The following is a 15463-nucleotide window of genomic DNA, read 5'->3' as shown; positions in this document are numbered from 1 at the left end:
AGGACTTGTGCCTTTTTCTTGAAGCTATCACTTCAGTACAGGATAACCAAGTTGCAAGGGACCATGGAGGTCTTCTAGTGGTGGGATTCCATTTTTTTTACTATGGTTCTGTGGGTGTGGCTTGCTGGGCATGGTGTGGATTGGTGGGCGTGGATTGGTGGGCATGACAGGGGAAGGATACTGCAAAATATCCATTCCCTCCCCACCCCACTAACCTGCTTTCCAGCTCCGTTCTCCTGTGCAGGGCAACCAAAGAAGACCCAGCCGATCAGCTGGGACTCGATGGGAGGCAGAGAAGAGATGGGGTTGGCAGGGCCAGTCAGAGGTGGGATTGGCTGGTTCTCCAAACTACTCAAAATTTCTGCTACCGGTTCTCTACAACCGGTCAGAACCGGCTGAATACCACCTCTGCTTCTATCCAATCCACTGTCCAAGCAGGAGGCCCCATTCCCTTCCAGACAAATGGCTAGCCAATCTCTTCTTGAAAACTTCCAGTGATGAAGCTTCCACAACTTCTGGAGGCTTGCTTTCCATTGATTAATTTTTCTCACTCTCTGGAAATTTCTCCTTCATTCTAGGTTGGATCTCTCTTTGTTAAGTGTCTATCTGTAACAACTTCTCTCTCCCTCAGGTGTTCTGGAGAATCGGTTGACCCCCTCATCTCTGTGGCAGCCCCTCAAATACTGGATTATTGCCATCATGTCACTTCTTTTTATGGAGACTAGACATTTCCAGTTCCTGCATTTGGTAGATGAAAATAACCTGAACTTCTAAAGCTAGGAAGATGTTCCTGGGAATTTGAATATAATAGAATAACAAATTTGGAAGGGACATTGGAGGTCTTCTAGTCCAACCCCCTGCCTACACAACTTCAGACAAATGGTTATCCAACATCCTCTTAAAAACTTCCAGGGTTGGAGCATTCACAACATCTGGAGACAAGTTGTTCCACTGGTTAATTGTTCTACAGTCAGGAAATTTCTCCTTAGTTCTAGGTTGCTTTTATCCTTGATTAGTTTTCACCCATTGCTTCTTGTCCTGCCTTCAGGTGCTTTGGAGAATAGCTTGACTCCCTCTTCTTTGGGGCAGCCCCTGAGATATTGGAACTCTGCTATCCTGTCTCCCCTGGTCCTTCTCTGCACTAGACTAGACATGCCCAGTTCCTGGGTATTTCTGGGAGATGACTCCTCCAAACATCTGGAAGCTGCTAGGAGGAGAAAGATGGGATTACTCACGCGTATACTTACACACAGTAAGTCTGTGGCAGCCCACAGTTGGCCCCATAATGAGACATGAGTCGGTTCTCCAAGTCTATGGTGGTGTCCCCAACAATGTCATCAGGTGAAAAGAGGTCAAAATCAAATAATGAGATCTTCAGGTCCTTTTCTAATGGGATGGTGCATGTGAGTTCATACGTTCTTGAGAGACCACCCAAAAAAAAAAAGACGAAGAAGGAGAAGAAGAAGATATAAGTTCCCCACTCCTATCCATTCTGGTATCTTCACTCGCAGAATTCATTGCAAGAGTAGACTCCTAGGAATTTTGGGAGCTATGACCCCAACAGTCTTAAATGTTGCCTGGTTAGAGAAGGCTGGACCAGACCTTTGAATGCTTTGTCCATGAAAGCAGAAACTTAGGACTCTCGTACAGGTAAGCCTTTGTAAAAAAATAATTTTCATTTTTAACAATTAAAACAGAATGACACTTTGCTTACAATTATGAAGGAAGATCAATATTTCAACATTAGACATATTGAAAGGATATTTTGAACAATGGATCCAGAAGTTAGTTTTAATCCTATCTGCCCCTATAGATAGACTCTGTTTAAAAGGCATTATGGAAGAGGAATGAGAAATATCTAACAGGCCTGATCTTAAAATGGATTATAAGCTACAAGAATATGAAAAAAAGAGAGGTTGCACTGGATGTACAAAATAAACCACTGAAGTCTTCATCATTAAAAAGAATATAAAAATAACAAGCTAACAGAGTGACCTAGATAATTTTCCTGTATTGGATTTATCAAAATCTTATAAAAGCTTTAAAGAATTGTGTGAGAGGGGACAAAGAAAAAAAAGAAAAGAAAAGAAATCAAGTTCTATGACATCAACTGAAAGATCAAGCCAAAATAGATATGCCGTTATCTCTGATAACTCTTCATAGACCATTGCTAATATCAAGACTACAAAAAACAAGGATTTATAATTTATTTATAGATAAGAGATGGATTATGGAAAGGTGAAGAATATTCAGAAGAAAAATAGAAGAAAAAAATGGAAATATATAAAGAAATGATTTCTCACATCACAAGTCTAAACAATTTTAGTAACTTATCACCTTCTCTTAAGGTGCAAGAAATGATCTCATCTTCCCATACCTCATCTCTTATCTAATTTTTTATTTTCTATTTCTCTTTTTATGTACTTTATATTTTCTTCTTATTCTTTTATTTTTAGTTTGTATTAGTTTTTATCGTCTGTCTCTCTCTCTCTCTTTCTCTCTATCTCTTTATCATCTGTCTATCTATCTATCTATCTATCTATCTATCTATCTATCTATCATCTATCTATCATCTATCTATCTATCTATCTATCTATCTATCTATCTATCTATCTATCTATCCATCCATCCATCCATCCATCCATCCATCCATCCATCTATCACCACAAATTAGTTAACCAGGTTTGAGAGGAACATGGTCATCTGCTCCTTATGGGAGAGTGTTTTCTGCAGTCCCAATCTATGGTTACACACATCGCTTGAATGCTGGTCAGCAGTGCAACAAAGCAATCAGAATCCATTTGCTAGACTGACCTTCCAAACACAGGATCCAGGGTGTTGGGTATATATTCTTCTCGATCAGCCATCCTTTCTTTCCCTAGCTTGATCTTGATGTAGGGGTCACACTGTAAAGAGATGCAAAACAAAAGCTCCACCTTCTGTTCTCCACATCCCATCCCAGGCCCAGCACACACAAAGACACAAAGACATGGTTTCGTTCTCTTTCCTAAACGAGACTCACGAACATACGACCCTTGCAGTATAGAGACAGGTTCCTCGCCAAAATTTGGCAAGTTTGACTTACAAGAGTAGCCAGGCAGACTCTGGGAGTCAGAGCTTTTAGGAAATTCGTCAGTTGGTGCCAGTTAATAATAATATAATATAATAAGTCTTTATTGATTAGCCCTTGGGCCATATCAAAAGGTGCCAGTTCAAAACAGGGGTGGGCTTCAAAATTTTTAGCAACTGGTTCTCTGCCAGGTTGCTGGGTGGGCATGGCCTACTCAGCCTCCTGCACCACAGCAGGGGGGCCTTTTTTGCCTTCCCTGGGCTCCGGAAACTTTTCTTGAGCCTCCGGGAGGGTGAAAATGGCCTCCCCAGGCTCCGGACGCCCATTTTTCAGCTTCCCCGAGCCTCTACACAGGCCCTGTACTTACCTGGCATCCAAAAATGTGGAGACTCCTGGGCAGGGCAGGGCAGGGTTGGTGGAGCCAGCCAGGGGTTGGATTTGCCGGTTTGCCGAACCAGTCATTAAAAATGATCACATTAGCTACTAGTTCGCCTGAACCGGTAGCGCCCCCCCCCCCCAAGGTTCAAAATGGAGGTTGCAAGGTTTGTGAATCAAGCCACACGGAGTAGAAGGGAATGGACGGTTGTTGTCAGTGTTTGTATCTGCCGCTTCATTTTAACGAAAGCAGCTCTGCTCTCGTTTGTTTAATGAGGCGAGACTCCTTCCGTGCAAGCGGTCTCGCAGAGTGCCTTCGCTCCACACACTTTGCAAACCACTGAGCTCTTTTTATTGACGGTTGGCCCCAAATCACCTTGCCGGCTCTCACGGCTGAGGAGGTACTTGAACTTACCAATCCGTTGACGTCTTTTGGCTGGAGATTAAAAGCTCGGATAATATAAACGCGAACCAGACAGTCCTGGGAGACATTGGCAGGAAGCTCTTGGAACTGACGTGGTGGAGGTAGAATTCTGGGGTCTTCTGGCAAAGGATAGATCCGGAAAAGCCCCTGTAGAACAAAGCAGGGGGTCAGTGGAGGCTTCAAGGAGGACCACTGCTGGTTTTCTTTCCCCGAGACAAATTCTGCGATTTTTGAGAAAATGAGCAAATGATATTGTTCCCCTGACTCAACGCTGCTGGAATTTTGCTTCCCATGGACTATTAATGAATTGGGAGATTTGGACACATCAACGTAACAATGAAAAGCCCTTGATAAGTCACTAGCAGCAGTTCATTGGAACATGTTCTTCTCTATTGTCTTCTCTATGCAGGAGCACACCAGGAGTTATTATTATTTCCAGTTTTCATTTAAATAACCTGGTCGTTCTGATTTGTTTTACCTTAAAATGCTACTATCAGATCCATTTGGCTCCATCGCTCTGTCTACAGGCAAGTACTCCTCAGAACCTCACACTTTATGGTGTAGGTTTGATTCTAACCCTTCTTAGATATTTTAGAATCTTCCTTCCTTCCTTCCTTCCTTCCTTCCTTCCTTCCTTCCTTCCTTCCTTCCTTCCTTCCTTCCTTCCTTCCTTCCTTCCTTCCTTCCTGTCTCTGTTTCTGTCTGTCTCCCATCTATCTACCTACCTATCTATCTATCTATCACTTTTATCATTGCTATTTATCATCTATCTATCTATCTATCTATCTATCTATCTATCTATCTATCTATCTATCTATCTATCTATCTATCTTCTATCTCTATCATCTGTCTGTCATTTCTCTCTCTCTCTCTCTCTCTCTCTCTCTCCCTATCTATCTATCTATCTATCTATCTATCTATCTATCTATCTATCTATCTATCTATCTATCTATCTATCTATCTATCTATCTATCTATCTATCTATCTATCTATCTATCTATCATCTCTCTCTCTCTCCCTCCCTCCCTCCCTCCCTCCCTCCCTCCCTCCCTCTCTCTCTCTCTCTCTCTCTGTTTCCTTCATGTTCCAGTGAAACAGCTTGCCTTCTCCAAAGCATCAGAAGGCAAGGGAAGAAATAATGGATGGAAACTCATCAAGGAGAGAAGCAACTTGGAATTAAGGAGAAACTTCCTAACAGTGAGGACAATTAACCAGTGGAACAACTTGCCACCAGAAATCGTGGGTGCTCCATCACTGGAGGTTTTTAAGAAGAGACTGGACAGTCACTTGTCTGAAATGGTCTAGGGTCTCCTGTTTGAGCAGGGGGTTGGACTAGAAGACCTCCCAGGTCCCTTCCAGCCCTCTTATTCTGAGTCTTTTGTATTTTAGTTTAATTAATGTGATTTCTGTATTCTACATGCCGGTCTATGACCTAATAAAGATTTCAGTTGAGAAGTAGAGAGGTCACGAAGGACAGAAATCCAGATTTTCTGGGTAAATTTCCTCAGGTGTTTTGCCAGAGAGGGGAGTTGGGCTCATATCTTCACCTTAAATTCTCCCCCCACCACAGGGTCATCATCTTGGACTTTTCCTCGGTACAGTTGAAAGGTCTGACAGAAATCCTGGAGACCGTGGAATTCAGGAACTTCTTCCAGCTCGCAGTTGTAGATCTGGGAGCAAGTTATTTAAAAAAAAAAAAATCAATTGGAATGTTCTTTAGTTTCTCTATGTATGTTTGTGTGATTTTTATTCTCTAGTCTATGTATTCTTATATTATTGTACATTATTAAATCTACAACACTGCAAATGTAATACCTCTATTTGTATTGTTACATCTACTATATTGTAGATGTAATTATTGTAGATTAAAAATATCAATTGGGATATTCTTTACTCTCTCTACATATGTTTCTGTGATCTATATTCTCTAGTCTAAGCATCCGTCCACTTCTGTACTAACTAACTACAAATGGTCCAAACATTTTATACATTTGTTGATTTGCAAAATTGGTAAGCATTCAGGCCTCATTGTAAGTGATTATAGTTACCACACTGCATGATGTGTTGGCTGGATGTTTGAATATTCTTACTTTAATAGCTGAACATACTTTGAAAAACCCTCCCACAATTCCTCAGCCAGCATTGCCTCTTCCATTGCAAAAGATGACTTACAATATTCAACTTCATTGTGTCAGCCTTGGAATCCATATTTTACTTGGAAGCTTCGAGGCTGCCTGGGAATTTGGGAGGGGGGATTTCATAGAGAGGTGGAAGATTAGACTCAACAACACTCTTTCTCAGAGAGTCAAGGACATGTTGCCCTGCACCTGGAGGGGAGTGACTGGGGGGAATGTCTCCATTTGGGATGAAGATTTGATTGGGCCATGTGATGGACTGGTGGGTGCAGAGGATGGATCTTTGAATTCTCTTTTGGAAAGGGGAAAACCTGGAACCCTCAGATTCAGGTTTTCCCCAGATATGCCAATATGACAACTCTGATAAAATGGAACGTTGAGAAACTGTTTGTCTTCGAGTTTATTGATTTGCAGTTGGAACGCTCAGTGGTGGGATTCAGCCAGTTTGCACCAGTTTGGGACAACCGGTTGTTAACCTTCTGAGGAGTTTGGTGAACTGGTTGTTGAAATAAATCATTAGGGCAGAGAACCGTTTGTTAAATTCTTTGAATCCCACCACTGGGAACATTGACACATTGGATATGGAGACCAGCCCCAAGCTTCAGAGAAAACTGGAGATCCCTTTGGTGGATATTTGATGAAGTGAAAAACAGGAATCACCGGATGTCTCTAGGGAAACTTGGGAGCTGGTATTTCTTGTGACAATTGTTGCCCTGTGCCGTATTCTTATGATATTTCCTTTAAAAGCACACCTTTATGCTATCATAGCCCTTTTCCAGGTAGTGTCCGCTCTTTGACAAATCTCCCATTGTGGCATAGTACTTGCTCCACCAATCAATTTCTTCTTCTTCTTCCTCCTCCTCCTCCTCGGTCTGTCCAAAAGGAAAGAAAGAAGCTTGGGTATGTCCCTCTCCATGTTCTCCAACATGGGATGCAGTGGCTCAGTGGCTAAGGTGCTGAGCTTGTCGATCAGAAAGGTTGGGAAATTGGCGGTTCGAATCCCTAGCACCGCATAACAGAGAGTCCCTCGCTAAGACTGTGGGGCTCAGAGAGCTTCCAATAACCTCCGAAAGACAAGCAGCAAGGGAAAGCTCTTAATAGGCTTCATTGAACTGGGCGTTCAGCCAAGAGCATTTCACACCTCATAAAAGTGTTGCAAGCTAGATAAACAATCCACTCGGCGCTTGCAAGGGAGAGCCATTGAGAAAACCAGATAACATAGCCCCTAGCCTCCAAGGGGATTATTTCCCAAATAATAAGAATCACGTAACTCACAAGAAACTCCACTAAGACTCCAAGATCCCTCTCACAGTCACTGCTAGTAAGCCTGACTTCACCCAGTCTTTTATTTAAGTATTAAATTAAATGCATGAAATAATAAACAACTTTTTGGTATTTATCTTTTTTTTTAAGTAATTAAGACAAAGAAGCAATGTTGAGTTGGCCACACTCACCCAGTCACATGATCACCCAGCCATGACTACCCAGCCAGTCATTAGGGCAGAGAGCCTCTTTCTAAAAAATTTGAAGCCCACCCCTGGTTAAAGATGATAAGATGGATGGATGGATGGATGGTATGTATGTATTTTGCCATAGCACAGGGTCTCCAAACTTGACAATTTTAAGACTTATGGACTTCAACTCCCAGAATTCCTCAGCCAGCAGAATTCTAGGAATTGAAGTCCACAAGCCTTAAAGTTGCCAGGTCTGGAGCCCTCCCATGGAAAGCAATGTACTGATAAGGGTTTCCTACCTCAAGTACAATCTTAACACAGGAAACCCTTGACTTCCCCTCTTGATTTGGGGTGATCACCCTTGGCCTTTCTCTCTCAGGTAGCAAAATATCTCTAAGGAAATGGTTGGGTGGAAAAAAAATAATCCAGGGCTCACATTTGGGAAGATCTACAAAGGCATTTTGTCTCACAAAAATCCAGCCACATCAAAACGAAATCTTGATCCTGATTTACCTTCTTTTCTTTCGCTTTCCTCCAAGACCATAATTTGAAGCTGGTCAATCTCTGTAAGAAGCAGCAGAATTAACCTTAATTGTGATTATTGGAACAAATTCTGTTTAATCTGTTAATCTTTTCAGAAAATCCCATCAACTGATTAGTCATAATGCTGTACCTTCTACTAGAGGATTCTCTCCGAGAGGATTCTGGGATTCAAAACTTGTGGGGGAGTAAATAGTAAATGCCTGGTCATTTACTATAATCTTAGCATGCATTCTTAGCATGGCAGCTGGGAAATTCAGGGAGTTGAAATCCATCTATCTTAAAGTTGCCAAGATTGAAAAACAGCCATATAGAGTTTTGTAGCTGATAACCAGAACTTTGAATTAACAACAAATTCAGGTTGTGCAATATTGTCATGCCACACCAGTTCTGGCTCATTGGGGATAGCTATGTTCCACACCACATGAAGCTTCCAGATAGCCTGCAAGGGCAGCTCCATGCAAAGTGAATGACAGCAATCCAACTGATAGGTAATAAAGATAGGTATCAAATACATGAGTGACAGCAGTAGTACCCTGTTTCAGAAAAGGCTACAACTGGTGCAGTAGCCAAGGCAACAGAGCTTTTTCCATCCAGATCATCTTCTATATACCTGGCTATGATAGCTAAGCAGGACTCTTGAGTCTAGGACCACTAACCTTCCTTGATTGTACACCTGCTCTTCTAGTAGTAGCTCAACTCAAACCTGGAGTTGCTTGGAAGAACGTTGCAGGAACAGCAGCTCCATTGTGCCTGGATGGACTTAGAACATGTTTCCATCCACCCCATACCTGATTTCCACCAGATATTGAATTAGAACACTATCAAACTATTTACTAAGACTGTATTGCTATTCTTCTCATCCTTCCTATTACCTATCACCTTTTTCTACTTATGGCTATAACTTTGTTGCTTGTATCTTTGTGATTTATATTGTTTTATTTAGTTCCCTAGTATGATTTACGTTGACTGCTCATTTAATACCCTATTGATTATCACTGAGTGTTGTACTTTATGATTCACGATGAATGTATTATGATGACTATGATAATGATTTATCACTTATATCTTTATGTATGCTGAGAGCTTATGCACCGAAGACAAATTCCTTCCGTGTTCAATCACACTTGGCCAATAAAGAATTCTATTCTCTGCATCTGTGATGACCTGGGGTGTGGCAACACAGCCAGAAAATAGGTATGACTCCCTTTATTTGCTCCAACTTTGCCCCTTACATCCCGGTTACTCTCCAGCCTGGAGAAAAGCTCTCCCACGAACCTACAACAGCCTCTGGCTGCAGATACTCCAGTCCAAATGCTGGAAGCAGAATGACTGCAATCAATGACTCCAGCAAGGCAAAATAATGAGTCCAATAATTCCAGCAAGGCAGATGGGGGCATGACAGCATCTCTACATGGTCTGTAGATACACAGCTGACTATCATTAACATATAGATGACAATCTCTCTTGAGCTGAGGGATGGCCTCCTCAAGCGGTCTCACATAGATGTTTAACCCAATGAGGAAGAGAATCAAGACCATTGTGGAATGTCCAAGGACGGATCTCTCTTCTCCCATAACCACAAATTGACTCCCCTGGCCAGAAAGGAGTTGGAACCACCACAAAAATTAAGAAAATATTAAAGATGCAAAGGTGCAAGAATAGGACGATGACCTTGTGATATCCTATTGAGCTGTTCCTTATCTCTTATATTTATTTTGGGTAGTGGGGCTACCCAGGAAGCAGGTCTTTAAGAGGTTGCTGATAAATGTGGTGAGTTTCCCCCCTCTCCGGAGTATTTTTTCCACTCTACTGTAGCTCTAAATCTGGATCTCGCTGAATCCCATATATATGCTTGTTTTCCCAGCAAAGCCTGGATTAAATGGTTGGTTGGTGGAACAGCTTCCCTCCAGAAGTTGTAAGTGCTCCTTCACTGGAGATGTTCAAGAAGAGGTTGGACAACCATTTGTCCAGGATGGGATACGGTCTCTTGCTTGAGCAGAGGTTTGGACCAGAAGGTCTCCAAAGTCCGTTCCATTCCTGTTATTCTATGTTATTCTGTTTCAATGGGCCAGATCAGAAGTGTCTAATCTATAGCTCACTGTGCATGGATTTATTGATCACAATAAAAATTGTGTGTATGTTATTCTCTAGCTTAAGCAGGAATTTTGCCAAAGTCATAAAGCAGAAGTCTTTTCCAAGCTCTGCTATTAGGAAAATCTCTGTCTGTCTGTCTATCTATCTATCTATCTATCCATCCATCCATCCATCTATCTATCTTTCTAATCTATCTTTCTCTCTTTCTCTATCTATCCATCTATCTATCTATCTATCTATCTATCCATCTATCCATCCATCCATCCATTCTATCCATCTTCCATCCATCCATCCATCCATCCATTCTTCCATCCATCCATCTATCTATCTATCTATCTATCTATCTATCTATCTATCTATCTATCTATCTATCTCTCTATCTCTTCTTCTCTCCCTCCTCCCTCTCCCTCCCTCCCTCCCTCTCTCTCTGCTAAACAACAGGTCCCATCACAAAGAAGAAAAGAAACAAAATGATGATCGTGACACCAAACAATAGGGATACTTACCTTTTTCGTCTTCACCTTTTTAGTGACTGTTAGGGAGGGAAAGACACATTGAAAAAATTCATAAACATTTGAACAGGAACAGAATTCACCCTTTTTAGCAGATATAGTTCAATGAGTTATCTCTTCTTCTTATCTCTTCAGAAGGTTTAAAAGGGCTTTTGTGAAACTTCTAGCAACCTCAACTGGCTTCTTCTAACCTTAGCTGTAGATAGACCACAAGCCCCGCCAAAAACTGAGCTGACTGGGCCAATTCAGCTTTAGGACCTCATCTGAGTAATGATGCCCAAATTTTTAAAAAATGGTTAACATGGAAAGGATTAAGACTCTATGCCCAGTCTGCGGCATACTTGTGACTATTTCGTGCTATCATATTATCCTAAATTGTTTGATGAATAACTTATTGATAACTGACTTACTAAGACGTTTATAAAGCATACCTCGGGGCGGTAGGTTATGGACTTTGCTTTCTTCCAATGGATTGCAGTAATATTGACTCAGAGATCTGACTGTAGCTTGGCCCACCACTGGCTTATATCCAAAATCGCGGTGATCGATCACCTTCAGTTCAATGGGAGGGGAATAATCTTCATCAACAGGCAGGTACTGCAGAAGATCAAGACAGAAAAAGGAATCTTTTCAAGAGAGTTAACAATAGAATAGAAAAGAATAGAATAGAATTCTTTATTGGCCAAGTGTGATTGGACACACAAGGAATTTGTCTTGGTGCAAATGCTCTCATTGTACAAAAGAAAAGCTAGTCGAATCATCAGGACCAATAGAAGAAGATGAATTTGATAGAAGAATATAGAATATAGAGAGATGAATGAAGAAATCTTTCTCAAGTGTACATAAAAGAAAAGATACATTCGTCAAGAGTCAAGAATCATCAGGGACAACACTTAATGATAGTCATAGGGTACAATAAAGAAAGAGGGTGATCCCTCTGAGATTACTCAGTTCATAACTGCCGATTAAAGATAGACCTCACTGAACAACAGAAATGGGGACTGGAATTGGCTTTGTTAAGTGATGCAACTGTCAGGCACAATGTCACATGACTACATCACTTAGTGATGGCAATACCAACAGTACGCCCTTGATTTTGGGCAAGTCCTTCTGTCTCAGCCCAACTTACCTCACAGGCATGTTGTGCAGAAAATAGGAGGAGGGGAGAGGAGTATTGTTAAGTTCACCACCTTGAGCTATGGATAAAAAACAATAAAGGTGGGATACGAAAAAATGTAAACTAGATAAAATTGTGGATTGTTAAGCGAGAACTTCACATGACTGCATCTTGTGACTTCCTGCTGCTTTCCCACAAAGTCATTGGGGAAGCTGGTTGGAAGTTGGAAATCCCAGGAGATTCTCAAGTGGGCTGTGGAGAAGGCAAGATCTACAGAGTGAGGTGAAGTTACGCTGCACTGAGTGAATGTGGGCTGGGTAGGAAGTCCTGTAGTCCCACGGAACTGCAGGTGGGCTGGGGAGGGGTTGCTGTGATGCCAAGGGAGGGTATGTGGGCTGAGAAAAGGGTGCTACAGCATTGTGCAAGGGGGTGCAGCTGGGGAAGTGATGCTGTGGTGTGAGCCTGCTATGGAGTACAAGATCCTTGGGATTTTGTGGGGTCTCCTTGGGAGAAAAAGTGACAGGAGTGGCTTTGCTTGTGGGAAGCCAGCAGGGAAGGTTGGGAATAGCAGTCATGATTATTGTCAGCCTAGGAAGCTATATTTTACTTGGAAGCTTCATGGCTGCCACATTTAGTGTGTCAGGGTTCCGAAGGATGCCCTAATTAATGCATGAGCCTCAAGCCAAGTTTCAAAAGAAATCCAATTATTTATTAGGAGCAATATGTTGGCAGTTTTCCCAAGTGCAGTCAGCTCTGCCCCACATAATTTACTGTGCACCTATGACCCTGTTTCCCCCCTCCTCCCAGGGTGTGTCATAAATCACATTCTCCAATGAAGCACTTTCGCAGGCTGTGGAAAACATGCGTCTCTGGCTGGGCTTGGTAACTTGGGACACAATCTGGAGAAAGGCATGCGTGGAATGTGCTTCTAGTCATAGCAGCAAACTGCTACATCAGCTCTTCCCCCCTCCTTCTTATGGCAACTTGAGAGCAAGCCAGGAATGCTTTATGAGTTGACATAGTGCCTGGGAATTTGGGGAGGGGGGGTTTCATAGAGAGGTGGAAGTTTAGACTCAACAACATTCTTTCTCAGAGAGTCAAGGACATGTTGCCCTGCACCTGGAGGGGAGTGACTGGGGGGAATGTCTCCAGTTGAGATGAAGATTTGATTGGGCCTTGTGATGGACTGGTGGGTGCAGGGGATGGATCTTTGATTTCTTTTTTGGGAAGGGGAAACCCAGAACTCTCAGATTCGGATTTTCTCAGATGTTCCAGTATGACAGCTCTAATAAAATGGAACTTTGAGAAAATTCTTGTCTTGGGGTTTATTGGTTTGGAGTTGGTTAGTTGGAACGCTGATATTTATGGGATGCTGCAATTGTTGTATGAGCTGTTTGCCAAGTGCCTGGATTGCAATCACATGACCATGGGGTGCAGCGGCCATCAGAATTTTGAAGATCGGTCGTAAGTATTACTCATTCAATGCGGCCACAACTTCGAATGATCACTGAAGAAGTGATTGTTAACCAAGGACTACCTGTATTTTACTCCTCCCTCCGTTTCTTAAAGTTTGCTTATGTAACTCACCACTTTCATGAGATAGACGTTAATTGAAAAATTTGGGTATTCCTGAAAGTTCCTGATGGTGGTTGTCTGAATGGATTCTCCCCCACACTCTATAATGAGGCTAGGATTGTTCACGACCATCAGATTGTAATTCTTCATGTCTCGGAGACCCCAGGCAAGAATCTGTGGGGAGATTGGGCAAAACTGTCAGCTGAATCTTCCATCGATTGGGTATAAGATCTCCTCCATCTCTCTCGGTTGGTGCCAGCTCTTAATAACTTCATGCACATCTATATATATAGCTTTCTCGGCAGCAACATCGAAGTGGTTTTGCCAAGTTTCTCTCCTGAGATATAAAATACAGCAGGGGTCTCCAACCTTGGGCCCTTGAAGCTTGGCGGACTTCGACTCCCAGAATTCCCCAGCCAACTGGCTGGGGAATTCTGGGAGTTGAAGTCCGCCAGGCTTCAAGGGCCCAAGGTTGGAGATCCCTGGAATACAGGACATATAACTAATATGGTTGGAAGGTACCTTGGAGGTTTCCTGTTTCCTAGTCTTGGGATTTCTGATGATTTCTGCTAGTGCATGATGTATCTCAAACCAGATCTAGCATATACACTCTCTCTCATGTAAATGCACTAGAGATTCCAGAAACACATATACTTTTATTTTGTTGATTTGTTGAATGAATAAAATTTCCCTGTCTTGTTAAATACTGTAGGTCTACAGTAGCTTTCATTGTTTCCCCACTTTCTGAAGGCTCTCATATCACTGGATTGCTGGCCCTGTCACCATCCCTCCATTCCCAAGATACCTGTGGAGAAATTTCTTGCCCACCAAGATGTCTGGAGCCACCTGAATTGGTTCGCAAGCTCACCTCCACAGCCATCAGCCGCAAAATGGGCCGGATTCCTTTGGGGATTGTATAAACACCATCTTTCCAACTAGGAGGTGGAAGTTTCCCCATGGATCCGTCCTGGAAGAAGAAAAAGTTAGACCTTTCTGAAGTTGGGTACCATGCAGTAGTGGGATCCTACCTTAGTCGCTAGTCGCCTCTTGAAAAAGCACCTTTGGCACAACCACGGATGACCGGGAATCTCCATAGACATTTAGTAGCTTCTGACCTTTTTTTTTTTCATTGCATTAAAATGCAAACAGAATAACAAAACCACCCTCTTATTTTACATTTCTAAACATTGTGAGACATTTCCACCACAACAAAGTCATTCTAATCATGCATACTGAAAAAATCAAAGTTTGATATATTTCTTCCCAATTATCTATGCATCAACAGAAGGCCTCCATGGAAGGCTGGAGGCTTCCTGTAATCCTGGAAAAGATCATTCAGTTTCACGATTACATCCATTTCCTCTTTTTAGAGAATTGCTCAGGTTTGCTGAGGAAAAAGGACCAGTGGTGGGATTCAATTTTTTTTTACTACCGGTTCTGTGGACGTGGCTTGGTGGGCATGGCAGGGGAAGGATACTGCAAAATCCTCCTTCCCTCCCCACCCCACTAACCTGCTTTGCAGCTCCGTTCTCCTTTGCAGGGCAACCAAAGAAGACACAGCTGATTAGCTGGGACTCGGGAGGCGGAGAATAGATGGGGGTGAGGCCAGTCAGAGGCGGCGTTGCTACTGGTTCTCCAGAACTGGTGAGAACCGGCTGAATACCACCTCTGGACCGATCCATCATTCCGTTTGACAGTGTGGTGTTGTGCACTTGTGACAGTACCTCCAGAGTCCTCAAAAACATGTAATGTGACTTTTTCTTTCTTTCTTTCTTTCTTTCACCTTCCTATCCAAGAGAAGCTCAAAAGCAGCCATGAGGTAACCATTCTCCTCTTCGTTTCTGGTGATAGGATGCTTCTGGAGACGGGGTATACTTCGTACATTCAGATCCAGGCACACCATTGGAATGCAGATGCATCTTCCCATAAAATCATTGGATCGGGCCTATCGGAAAGAAGTGAGGCAAAGCAGATAAGCTTGTGAACAATGTGGCCAAGAGCAAAGAAGACGTGTCTGGGTGCTGGGTAAGATAATATAACAATCAGTCAGATGCTAAAGGCATTTCGGGGATGTTCTACCACATGTAGAGTTAGATCAGTTGTGGGATTCAAAAATTGTTACCACCGGTTCGGTGGGTGTGGCTTGGTGGGTGCGTGCAGGGGT

At 42.5% G+C, this 15463-nt stretch overlaps 1 protein-coding gene across 1 annotated transcript in view; it reads right to left on the bottom strand.

Annotated features, from left to right (window-relative positions):
* FER1L5 (fer-1 like family member 5) overlaps positions 1 to 15463 on the bottom strand; it is a 66970-nt gene that overhangs the window by 12831 nt on the left and 38676 nt on the right. The window contains exons 28-37 of the mRNA XM_087969815.1: positions 15083 to 15244; positions 14168 to 14266; positions 13312 to 13473; positions 11039 to 11204; positions 10602 to 10627; positions 6757 to 6867; positions 5417 to 5539; positions 3861 to 4016; positions 2815 to 2906; positions 1248 to 1418 (exon numbers count right to left, since the gene is read on the bottom strand). Coding sequence (XP_087825941.1) covers positions 1248 to 1418; positions 2815 to 2906; positions 3861 to 4016; positions 5417 to 5539; positions 6757 to 6867; positions 10602 to 10627; positions 11039 to 11204; positions 13312 to 13473; positions 14168 to 14266; positions 15083 to 15244 — 1268 coding nt within the window. The remainder of the gene's footprint in view (positions 1 to 1247; positions 1419 to 2814; positions 2907 to 3860; positions 4017 to 5416; positions 5540 to 6756; positions 6868 to 10601; positions 10628 to 11038; positions 11205 to 13311; positions 13474 to 14167; positions 14267 to 15082; positions 15245 to 15463) is intronic.

The sequence above is a fragment of the Notechis scutatus genome, chromosome 7 (genome assembly GCF_049901735.1).
Source record: "Notechis scutatus isolate UNSWTSFEM ecotype Mainland chromosome 7, rNotScu1.2, whole genome shotgun sequence".
Lineage (NCBI taxonomy): Eukaryota > Metazoa > Chordata > Lepidosauria > Squamata > Elapidae > Notechis > Notechis scutatus.
This window is presented reverse-complemented; position numbering and strand designations above follow the sequence as displayed.